The sequence below is a fragment of the Manacus candei genome, unplaced genomic scaffold, assembly GCF_025592945.1.
Source record: "Manacus candei isolate 608988 ecotype Guabito, Panama unplaced genomic scaffold, ASM2559294v1 h1tg000002l, whole genome shotgun sequence".
In the NCBI taxonomy this organism is placed as follows: Eukaryota; Metazoa; Chordata; class Aves; order Passeriformes; family Pipridae; genus Manacus; species Manacus candei.
The window spans coordinates 1315915-1326419 of NW_026138050.1; the positions used below are offsets into that span (position 1 = coordinate 1315915).

The window sequence follows — 10505 nt, forward strand, 5'->3', positions numbered from 1 at the left end:
CAACAGATCCGGACACTGGAAGAATTGAAAATCAAATATTTGTCAGAAATGTCAGGTACGGCCTGGAATGAAACAAATCCAGATGGGATTAAAAAAACTCTTTATATTGATCTACAACTTTCTCCTCTAATTTACCAAGAATAAGCACATACGAGTTAAAAAACCAACTTACTGGACCATGTCAGCTACATAGCCTTCCAGATAGCAGCTATTGAATTTCACCAGGTTCACTAAAACCAGGAGGAACTCAGAAGTCAAACCAACATCCATCCACTGTAGGACAAAATCAGCTAAAGAAAGGGGAAAAAAAGCATGTTACAACATGCTTTCTACCCAGAAACGATATCACTGCCTTTTTGTCTTATCACTGGATGTCTGTCCCTTGACTTATTCCCACCAAATTGAGGAGGGGGAGGGACAATGCTCACCCAACTCTTCTTCTAAGTAGGTGATGTATCGTCCGTTCTCTGTCAGGGCCTTGAACACTTCGAGCCGCTCGTGCAAGTCTTCATTGGAGGGATAGTCCTTAATAACCTTAAAAAAATGGGCTCTGAGGATCCCTAATCTCTCACCCTTCAAAGGAAAAAAGGGAGGGGGTTAAGGCCTGGACATTATCAAGGTTTACATCAGCAATCCTCATGCTTGAAATTATATTTTTTTATTGAACCAATGCCTACTTTTTTCATAAGCATCCACCCCTGCTTTTCCAGAACACTGAAAACTACAATTTTGAGCTAATCCAGCCTCATGTTTGTGCAGCACATTGTGAAATCTGAAGAATTCACAGTATGCTGAACTTGGCCAGGCTAGAAAAGTGTCTCACCCAGAACCTCTTGGATACCTAACATGCTGAAACATCAAAACCAGCTGCAGACTGGGACTAGAAGGTCTGGGCAAAGACTATGTAAAATTTGCTGAATTATGCTGAACTTAACACAAATTATTTCCTCTTTTTCAAGAATGTTGCCCCAAACCAGAAAAGCTTTCTACAAGTTGTATGACAAGTTCTGCTATGAGGTCAAACCAAGACTTAAATTAAAACACTTCCTCTTCCCATTTACGAAGCACAACCAAAATAAGAAATACAAAAACCCGTAGAAAAGAGACGCCCAGTATTTTTTACGTTCCTCCTCTGCACAAAGCCCAGCTTAAGTCAGTGTTCCTTCCCCAGGTTGGTTGTTTTCACCTGTCCTTGAACGATGGACTTGAGCAGGTGAAGCACAGCGTGCCTGGCCTCGGCCGGACGCTCCGGCTGCAGCATGTCAGCCACCACCTTCCAGATGGCTTCCACGGCGTGCTGGGAACACAGGACACAGCAGGAAAGCTCAGCTTTTCCTGGCATCTTTGGCCAGTAGGTCAGTCATTAATTATGGCAATGAATGAATCCGGGGATGAAAGCCATGAGACACCAAATCCCGTCCTACGTGACAAGTTGCACCCCAGGAACTGAAGTTCCTCGTTCCCTCACTTCAGTGGGAAGATTTGTGCAGAAACCTTCACCCATCTACCAGATGAGTTCAAAAACAATTTGAGGCTGTTTATTAGCAGCCAGAAGGAGACAGAAAACCCCTCTTAACATCATCTTCCACGAACTGCCCTGAATATTCACAGCATTGTCCCTCCGGTCAGCCCAGGAAGCCCATCAGCTCCATCCTCTCTGCTCCAGAGCTGGTAGGTTGGACAAGACTCATTTCCTTTTACAGCTCTGGACAGCACAAACCAGCCCCTGGGACTGTCAATTTTAAAAGGCAGTCTAAACTACAGGAGCCTCTTATGATACGTTAAAAGCTGCTGCTTAAATTTCCATCTTTCCAGTACTCTTGGAACTTACCTCTTCAGTTACTCACTCTGGAATTCAGTTCTTACTCTGGAACTCACCTCTTCAATTTTTTTGGTTTTTGCCACTTCACAAATCTGACCGATTGCTCGTATCCTGTTACTCAATCCACATTCTATGCTCAGTTCCTGGAAAGAAATGGAGAAATAACCTAACAATTTATCCTACTGGCAACACCCCTTTCTCCAAGGGGAGAAGGAATTCTGGCCTCCTTCTTCCTTTTTTTTTGTGTTTTCCTCCTTGTGTGCCAAATATTCTACTTACAGACTTGCTGTACCAATTACTGGAATCAATTATTTTATTTTATTTTTACTTTCCACAGAACTGTAAGGTTTTTATAAAACAGAAAGAGTTCCCAGCTTGTTCAGAATGCCACCACAGAGACTTCACTGGGCACAGAGTATAGAAAAGAGGGGAACAGGGAAACACCTTATAACCTGATGTGAGACACCACCATCCTATCAAGTATCTCCAAAACATTCAAACACTGGATAACTAAAATGCTGGAGCTGCAAAGCAGGTGATTTTTACATCCATTTCACTAGAGAGTGAGTTGAGAGATCAAGAAAGGGTATGATCCAAGAGAGACTGTGAGCCAAAAGAGCAAGGAGGAGGAGCAAGCCCTCCTGATCCCTGAGCTTGGGTGACCCAGGCACTCTCCCCACCTTTACTCCGCTCACTTCTCACACCTTGAGTATTTCTGCAGTGATGATAAACTCTGTCTGCTTGCCCTCCGACGACTTGGAACTTCCCCGGGATGTTCCCAGCCCCAGGAGGTTCCTGAATTTCTCCTTCAGTCCAGAATCCTTACTCTGAGGCTTTGCCATTGCTGCCGAGCACTGGGGCCCTGCAAACACAGAACGGGGTTCTTGTAAGGGAGGCCCAAGGAGAACGTTTAAGCAAGAAAACAACAACAGCGTCACACCAGGGCTTTTCCAAACAGTTCTGGTGTTGACTGAAGCCTTTTCAAACTTGGGAGAAGCCCAACACTGAGAAAACAGTGAGAAGCCTGTGCTGCTTCTGCCTTTGGCATCTGCATCCTGCAGCTCCCTGGTGAATGCGGAGCTCTGGGGTGCCATTTCTGGGAGCTCTTGAATGCCCAGCCCCACCCCACAAGCTAACTTGTGAAGTATAACCAAACACACACACACTTTTTGGAGGGTGTGAGCTGGATGTTTGTTCCCAGCCCAAAGTGGCCAAGCACACAGCGCTGCACAGTACATGTGGACGCAGCAGACGTGAGGAAGGACTTACAGATCTGAGCGTTGGAACATCCAAGTGCTGCCATGGCAAGAGGAAGAGGGGGGCGAGAACAAGCACAGCCATTATAGTGATATCCTCCAGAAACTGTCTCCCCACAGCCTGCTGCCCCTTGGGGACCCCAGAACCCCACTCGGAGCAGGACCCCTGCTCCTGGCACAGCCCCAGCCCCCTGCCCTGGGCACAGACCCCCACACAGCCCCGGCTCTGCCCCACAGCCTCCCCCACACCCTGGGCACAGCAATCACTGGTGCTCCGGGGATGCACCGCAGAGCCTGTCCCAGCATCCCAGGGGACACGCCCTGGAGCTCTGCCCAGCATCACCAGGGGACAAAACAGCCTCCAGCCCAGCGTCACCAGGGGACAAAACACACCTTCCTTGGTGGGGGGCACTGGGGCCCCAGCCCACCATCCAAAGGGACACACCACATTCCCCAGCCCGCTGTCCTCGGGGTCACACTGCAGCCCCCCGCCCAGTGTCACTGCAGCCCCCCGCCCAGTGTCACCAGGGGTCACACTGCAGCCCCCAGCCCACCACCCCGAGGGACACACCATGACCCCCAGCCCACCGTCCTTGGGGACACACACAGCCCCCAGCCCATCACCCTGGGGCACACTGGGGTCCCACGCCCACCGCCCCCGGAGACACATCACCATCCCCAGCCTCGGGGGGTCACACCGCAGCCTCAGCCCGGGGGACCCCCCCAGCCCCTAATACACCCCTGGCCATGGCACACTGTCGCCCCATGCTCCCAAACAAGCCCGGACACGCCACATCCCCCGCCCACCACCCCGGGACATGGCACAACCCCTTAGGGACACGCACCGGGGGTCACCGCGGCCCCCCCACCCCAACACACAGCGAGGGTCACACCACAGCCCCCCACCCCAACACACAGCGAGGGTCACACCACAGCCCCCCCCACACACAGCGGGGGTCACACCACAGCCCCCCCTACACAGAGCGGGGGTCACACCACAGCCCCCCCTACACAGAGCGGGGGTCACACCACAGCCCCCCCTACACAGAGCGGGGGTCTCTCACAGGGGACACCGGGGACACCCCGGCCGGGGGCTGCCCCACACTCCCCCTAAGCCCCGCCAGACCCCCGCGCCCCCCGGCCCGGGCAGCGCCCCCGGCCCCGCCGCTCACCCCCGGCCCCGGCCCGGCCCCGCTGCCCCCGGCCCGCTCCGCTCCGGCCCCCGGCCCCGGTGCCGCCCCCGCGGAAGTCCCGCCCGTTCCGGCGGCCCCGGAGCGCTCCGGGCCCGGTAGTTCGCGGGTCCGCCATGTGTGCGGGCAGGGCCGGGCTGCGGCGGCTCGGCCCGGCCGGGGGGAACGCGGGTACGGACTGGGCAGGGGGGGTACGGGAGGGGGATCGGGGGTACGGACAGAGGGATCGGGGTACGGGACAGGGAGATCAGCGACAGGGGGGATCGGGGGTACGGGACAGGGATCGGGGATCGGGGGTACGGGACAGGGATCGGGGATCGGGGGTACGGGAGAGGGATCGGGGTACGGGAGAGGGGATCAGAGGTATGGGGGAGGGAGGATCGGGGTGCGGGAGGGGGGATCGGGGTTATGGGAGAAGGGGATCGAGGGTAGGGAGAGGGGGAGATCGGCGCTTCTCGGGGGTACGGGAGGATCGGGGCTGGTGGGCACCCGTGCTGGGTACGGGGCTTGGTGCTGCACCAGGGGCAGTGAGGGTCCCGCTGGGACAGGGGCTGGGTGTCCTTGTCACATCCCTCTCGCAGCCCGGGATGTGGCACTGCTCGGTGGCTGGTCCTGGGAGAGGCCCTGGGGATGCTTCTTCAGCTGCCTCACCTGTGTTTGTGTCCCCATAGTGTGACATGTGACCCCACGATGTCACCTGTTGTCACCTGTCTCCCAGGTCCTTCCAGCCCTCCCTCGCCCCGTGCTGGCTCTGGGCAGGGCTGGGGAGGTGTGAGGTGTTGCTGCTGGGTTAAGACTATGGGGAGGGTGAGTTCAGCCCAGGTCAGGGGCCCCTGGGTGGTTGGTGGCACATTGGGGCTCGGTGGGAGACAAAGGCACCTTTCCTCAAGCCTGGAGTCTCTCTTCCATCCCTTGCAGCGAGCCAGACCCATGGCACCCCCAGCATCCCGAGGCGCAGCAGGAGAAGGAAGAGCATCGCCATTGCCTATGAACCTGGGCAGGGGGATGGTGTTGAGCCCCAGAGACCACGCTGGGAGCCCAGGGACTGGCGGGAGCAGCTGGAGCGCATTCGGGAGATGAGGAGGAACAGAGATGCTCCTGTGGATGAGATGGGAGTGCAGAAGTGCTATGACAGCAGTGCACCTCCACAGGTAACAGCACCTCCACAGGGAACAGCACCTCCACAGGGAACAGCACCTCCAAGGGGAACAGCACTTCCACAAGGAACAGCACTTCCACAGGGAACAGCACTTCCACAGGGAACAGCATCCTGCTGCCTACTCCATCAGGCACAGGAAGACACGACCCCGGCCTCCCTGATCCTCGTGTTGCCCCTGGATGTTGTCCCACTTGGGATATTTCCAGAGCAGAAAAATAAACATGGGGTGGATCAGGACTCTGGGCTGGGGTTGGTCTCACGGGAGGTCATGGATGTGAGGGGCAGTGCTGTCTTCTGGGGCAGTCTGGCAAGGCATGAAGCCATGTCCCTTTTTCCCTTAAAAACCTCTGTAGGATGGCCTCCTCCCCTCTCATGATCCACTGTTAAGGGATGCTTTTTGGAAGGAAAGGCGGTGATGGGATGGCTCCATGCTTCCCAAGCCCAGGAACACAATCAAAGGCCACGTAGATGTCACCTCCCTCCGAGGGGACCGTTGGCATCAGTACAAAAAACAAAGGCACGGTGGGACCCGGGCTGCAGGGCTGCACTCCGTGCTTGGCACTGGAGTGGGAATGGGGGGATCTCCCATGGGCAGGCTCAGAGGAGCAGTGGGAGTCCCTGGAGTGGGAATGGGGGGAATCACCCATGGGCAAGCTCAGAGGAGCAGTGGGAGTCCCTGGAGTGGGAATTGGGGGATCACCCATGGGCAGGCTCGGAGGAGCAGTGGGACCTGCTGGGTTCTGAAGGAGGGGTCTGGAAGACACAGCTGCACAGCCTCAGCACATGGAATGCTGTCCTTGCTGCTGGCATCATGCCGTGGGTTGGATCCCTGGGGAGAACGATGAGCTCTGACCCCGGATCCGGACAGTGTCACACGCTCCACAGCCATGTGGGCTGGCAGCTGCGGGGCCAAGGGAACGGTGCAGCACTCGGAAATAACTCCTCTTCCCTAGGGAAGCGGGGTTCTTGCTTCCAAGAAAAAGTGGATGCTTTAACCCTCAGCTCCTCACACCATTTCCTGGTACTCAGAGATCATCCTACTTCCATGCACTCAGGGAATTTTCCTGGAGCACCTGTGGTTTTATAAACTTTGTACGAGAGCTGGAGAAAGGATTGTGTCCCATTTTATCCTGGGTCATTCCAGGCTAGTTGCATCATCCTCCTAGTTCTGGTGGGGACAGAATCACATCTGGAGAAAAATAATTGGGAAATAGGAGGTGGATGGCCTGGCTAAATCTTGTGGGGCAGCAGCAGAGGAACTTCTGGGTTTGTCCTTCATCTCCCAGTCTCTGTCATCACAGACCTGCAGATTTGGTTCCATAAGGAGCTCACTGGAGCCAGATACCCAGTTCCTACTGAAGCCTAGTGAGTAAGGGATGGGATTCTCAGAAGTTGCTTAGAGCAGAAGTTGCATAAAAAGTCATTGGGCATTTGTACTTGTGCATCCTGTGCATTCTGAGAATCCCATCCTCAGGAAAAGCTTTGGCCCTTTATGGCTCAGTACTGGTGTCTTTGGATGTGAGATCCCAGCAGACAGAGCTGCTCCCTGCCCTTTCACAGATGCTGACAGCTGAGATGGAAGGTGTTTCTTTTCTCCTTGAATTGTGTGATGGAATTATCCAGGTTTATCCAGGATTATTCCTGTTGCACCCTTCCAGTCTCTTGTAGGTGGATACAGGTGAACCAGGGCAGGAGCATATCCTGCACTGGACTGCAGATGGTGCTGGATGGGAGAGCCAAGCCCTGGAGGTGGCTCTGGAGTTCTCAGGGGGTCTCACAGCCTCCTTTCCCCCAGGTCATGCGCTACCAGGTGCTGCTGTCGCTGATGTTGTCCAGCCAGACCAAGGACCAGGTGACATCGGCTGCGATGCTGCGCCTGCGCCAGCGCGGCCTCACCGTCGACAGCGTCCTGCAGATGGACGATGCCACGCTGGGCCAGATCATCTATCCCGTGGGGTTCTGGAGGGTGAGTGCGGGATCACGAGGCAGAGGAGCCCCCCGTGCTGGGACTCAGCCTGTGTGCCCTTCCCTGGGGGGATCTTCCCCCTGGAGTCAGGCTGCAGGCTGGATTTTACACCAGTTTTGGCACTTTGCATTCCCAGCCAGATGAGATTGTTGGCTGCAGAGCCTGCAGCGTGCAGGGAGGTTGGAGCTACCAGCTCTCAGCGTTTTAATTCCAAGGAGAAATCAAGGATCTGTCTCCCCTCCACGGCTCCCATGTATGGCCTTACCTGTAGAACACGTTCAGGAATGGTTCATTTTCTTGTCTCTTCGCCCTGTGTTTGAGGGCAGCTTGAATTTTGTGCCTTTCCCCTTGGTTTTCCAGAACAAGGTGAAGTACATAAAGCAGACGACAGCCATCCTGAAGCAGAAGTATGGAGGTGACATCCCGAGCACTGTGGAGGAGCTGGTGCAGCTGCCAGGGGTTGGGCCCAAAATGGCCCACTTGGCCATGGACATTGCCTGGGACAGTGTGTCTGGGATAGGTAGGTTGGACTGTGTTTTTCCCATTCCTCTCCTAAATCCTGCCTGATCCATTCCCTGGGCAGAGGGGAAGCATTGCAGCTCCTGCCCAAGGACCCTGGTAGCATTCCTTCAGTTCATCAGGTGGGGTTGGAACGTCTAGAGACCCTCCCTGGGCAGCTGTTCTGCCACCCTCCATGCAGAGTTCTTCCTCATGTTGAGATGGAACTTGTTGTGTTTTAGTTTATGGCCATCGCTCCTTGTCCTGTCACTGGCACCACTGAGCAGAGTCTGGCACCATCCTCTGACACCCCTTGGAGATATTTGTATGGATTGATGGGATCCCCTCTCAGCCTTCTCTTCTGCAGACTAACCAGGCCCAGCTCCTGCAGTCTCCCCTCAGCACAGGGATGCTCCAGACTTACCCTGTCTGTTGAGCAGCGAGTGCAGGAGGGGCAGAGCTGTGCCCGGGGAGCTGTTGGCAGATCACCTGCAGGTCCCAGCCTGGGGTCCCTGGGGACAGATTAATATCCAGACTGATTTGCTGCTTCACGGAAGAGCCCTGGGGAAGCCAGGAGTGGTGTGACCCGATCAGTGAGTGCTGGAGGCCGGCGTGGGCAGGAGCTGGATCCTGCAGCCCCACCGGGGACCGTCAGCTGGACAAACCGTGGCTCTTGCTCTACGTTTGACAGCCCTTGGGGTCTGTTGTTCTCCCTGCTGTGGGGGAGGGAAGTTCAGAAGCAGCCAAACTAGCCAAGTGTTTTCCAAATAATTGTGTGCTCAGTTTTGATTTAGGAAGCAAGGTTTAAGTCTTCCTGTTTACAGTAATTTCCTGAGTTTTGCCCAATTAGCCCTAGAGACAGGTTTATCACTGCTGATCTAACAATAATACACTTTGCATTCAGAGCCTTTTAGCTCAAAGCACTTTATAAACACTTGTTTAAGCCTCCCAAACCCTCCTGTGCTGGTGGGTATTATGAAATGTGTTTTCCATCTGGGTAAGTAAACGAAGGGGCAGAGATTGCAATTTGCGTAACATCAGCTGAAACACCGAGAGGATGAGGACGTAGGGAGGAAGGGAATGGGGGACACGCTGCCCTGTGCCTGCTCCATTGGAGCAGGGGAACCTTTGGAGGGAGGCTGGCTCGGATTGTGTGAGCGTGGGGAGAGATATCCATCCCAAATGCTTTTGGCTCTGGGCCTGGGAGGAAGGCAACACATTTGTTCTTCGAGTGAGTCTCCCCTCCCCTCCTCTCCCATTCCACCTGCCTGTTCCTGCTGCCTGCAGGGGAAGCCTTGCAGGGCCCTGGGCCTGGTGGGCTGTGACAGGCAGCTCTTGGCTGTGCTCTCTCCGTTCAGGTGTCTCTGCCCCACCTAAACTCTGGGCTCTCCCTTCCCAGCTGTGGACACCCACGTGCACAGGATCACCAACAGGCTGAAGTGGGTGCAGAAGGAGACCAAGTATCCTGAGGAGACTCGGGTGGCACTGGAGGACTGGCTGCCCAGGTGAGGCTGCAGGAGCCATGGCTGCCCACAATCCTGCTTCCAGCATTTTGGGACTAGTTGCACGTCTTTCTCCTCTCCCAGAGAGCTGCAGCAGCATCTCAGCTGCTTGGGTGTGTCCTGACTGTCAGATGTATCAGTCACCATTAGTGCATCTGGAGTTCTTGCCCTGATTTTTGCCCTGACAAGTTTACTGTGTGCTTTTCCACCCAGGACCTTGCTGAGCCACAGCAGTATCAGCCCAGGGCTGAATTCTGGCCTTCACTGATGTTTAATTTTCAGTATCAAATGCCAGCTGACAGGTATACAGGGACATCCCCACACCTGGCACATGCCTTGGCACAAGGGAATGACCACAGGCACTTGGTGTCATTGTCCTTTGCTCCCACCCAGACCAGCAGTATCTGGAAAGATTGGGAGGGCTGTTCCTAGCAGGGATCAGGAAAGGCTGGGAGTTGCCTCCAGGCTCCTGGGGAAGCAAGGAAGGACAGGCAGTAGGGGAAAGGGATCCTCAAACAGCACAGGCTGCTCTCTAACCCCTCTGAGCAGCTGTATAGGAATGCTCATGTTTCTCCTCTCACTGCAGGGATCTCTGGAGGGAGATCAACTGGCTCCTGGTGGGCTTTGGCCAGCAGACCTGCCTGCCTGTGAACCCTCGCTGCAGCCAGTGCCTCAATCAGGACATTTGCCCAGCTGCCAAGAAACACTGAGGGATCATCCAGCCTTTGGAGAGCCACAAAGCTGCTTGGGCTGAGCAGCAGCTGAGCTGGGCCGTGGTAAAGCTGGGCCTTGCACGGGGCTGGCTGTGTGACTGCAGGGAACAGGAGCTGCTGGAGCCAGCTCAGCATCTCAGGAGGGAGCAGCTGCTGGCTCAGCTCTCGAGGAGAAAAAGGGGCTTGGAGAGTGCAGCAGTCCTGCTGTGCCAGTGCTGGAGGCTCCAGCCTGTGTGAATGCCTCAGCAGGGCCCAGCTGTGCCACACTGAGTCACTGTAGAGAAAAGCTTTGTCCTCAGGGACTTGCTGCTGCTTGTAAATACACATTTAATAAAGGTGGTGGGAGTTTTTTTGCACCCACGGGATTTGCTGGCGTCTGTGTGACACAGGGCAGGGAGA

General features: G+C 55.3%; 2 protein-coding genes across 10 annotated transcripts in view; one reads left to right on the forward strand and one right to left on the reverse strand.

Moving 5' to 3' along the window:
- The window catches only part of TSC2 (TSC complex subunit 2), a 33125-nt gene extending 28834 nt beyond the window's left edge, over positions 1-4291 (reverse strand). For 2 of the 8 annotated variants that reach the window (XM_051777678.1, XM_051777667.1), the window contains exons 1-6: positions 3092-3255; positions 2527-2684; positions 1879-1965; positions 1187-1297; positions 429-573; positions 173-290 (exon numbers count right to left, since the gene is read on the reverse strand). In XM_051777678.1, coding sequence (XP_051633638.1) covers positions 173-290; positions 429-573; positions 1187-1297; positions 1879-1965; positions 2527-2684; positions 3092-3125 — 653 coding nt within the window. In that variant the 5' untranslated portion in view covers positions 3126-3255. Of the gene's footprint in view, positions 1-172; positions 291-428; positions 574-1186; positions 1298-1878; positions 1966-2526; positions 2685-3091; positions 3256-4250 lie in introns of those variants that run through there. The other 6 variants (XM_051777729.1, XM_051777710.1, XM_051777689.1 and 3 more) reach the window with 5 other exon arrangements.
- Positions 4292-4358: 67 nt separating this feature from the next.
- On the forward strand, positions 4359-10466 carry NTHL1 (nth like DNA glycosylase 1). Of its 2 annotated transcripts, none has more exons than XR_007903037.1 (6): positions 4359-4439; positions 5187-5419; positions 7223-7393; positions 7754-7913; positions 9250-9396; positions 9980-10466. XR_007903037.1 is itself a non-coding variant. In XM_051779072.1 (6 exons), the coding sequence occupies exons 1-6, from the start codon at positions 4385-4387 to the stop codon at positions 10101-10103; spliced, it is 849 nt and encodes a 282-aa protein (XP_051635032.1). In that variant the 5' UTR covers positions 4359-4384; the 3' UTR covers positions 10104-10466. The 2 variants fall into 2 exon arrangements, 1 of the variants encoding a protein (XP_051635032.1); XM_051779072.1 differs by having other exon boundaries at positions 9291-9396.
- Positions 10467-10505: the final 39 nt, after the last annotated feature.

Coding starts and splice junctions, on each gene's coding strand:
- NTHL1 (XM_051779072.1), top strand. CDS start 4,385: ATGTGTGCGGGCAGGGCCGGGCTGCGGCGGCTCGGCCCGGCCGGGGGG. Junction 5,420..7,222: donor ACAGCAGTGCACCTCCACAG/GTAACAGCACCT, acceptor CCTTTCCCCCAG/GTCATGCGCTACCAGGTGCT. Junction 9,397..9,979: donor CTGGAGGACTGGCTGCCCAG/GTGAGGCTGCAG, acceptor CTCTCACTGCAG/GGATCTCTGGAGGGAGATCA.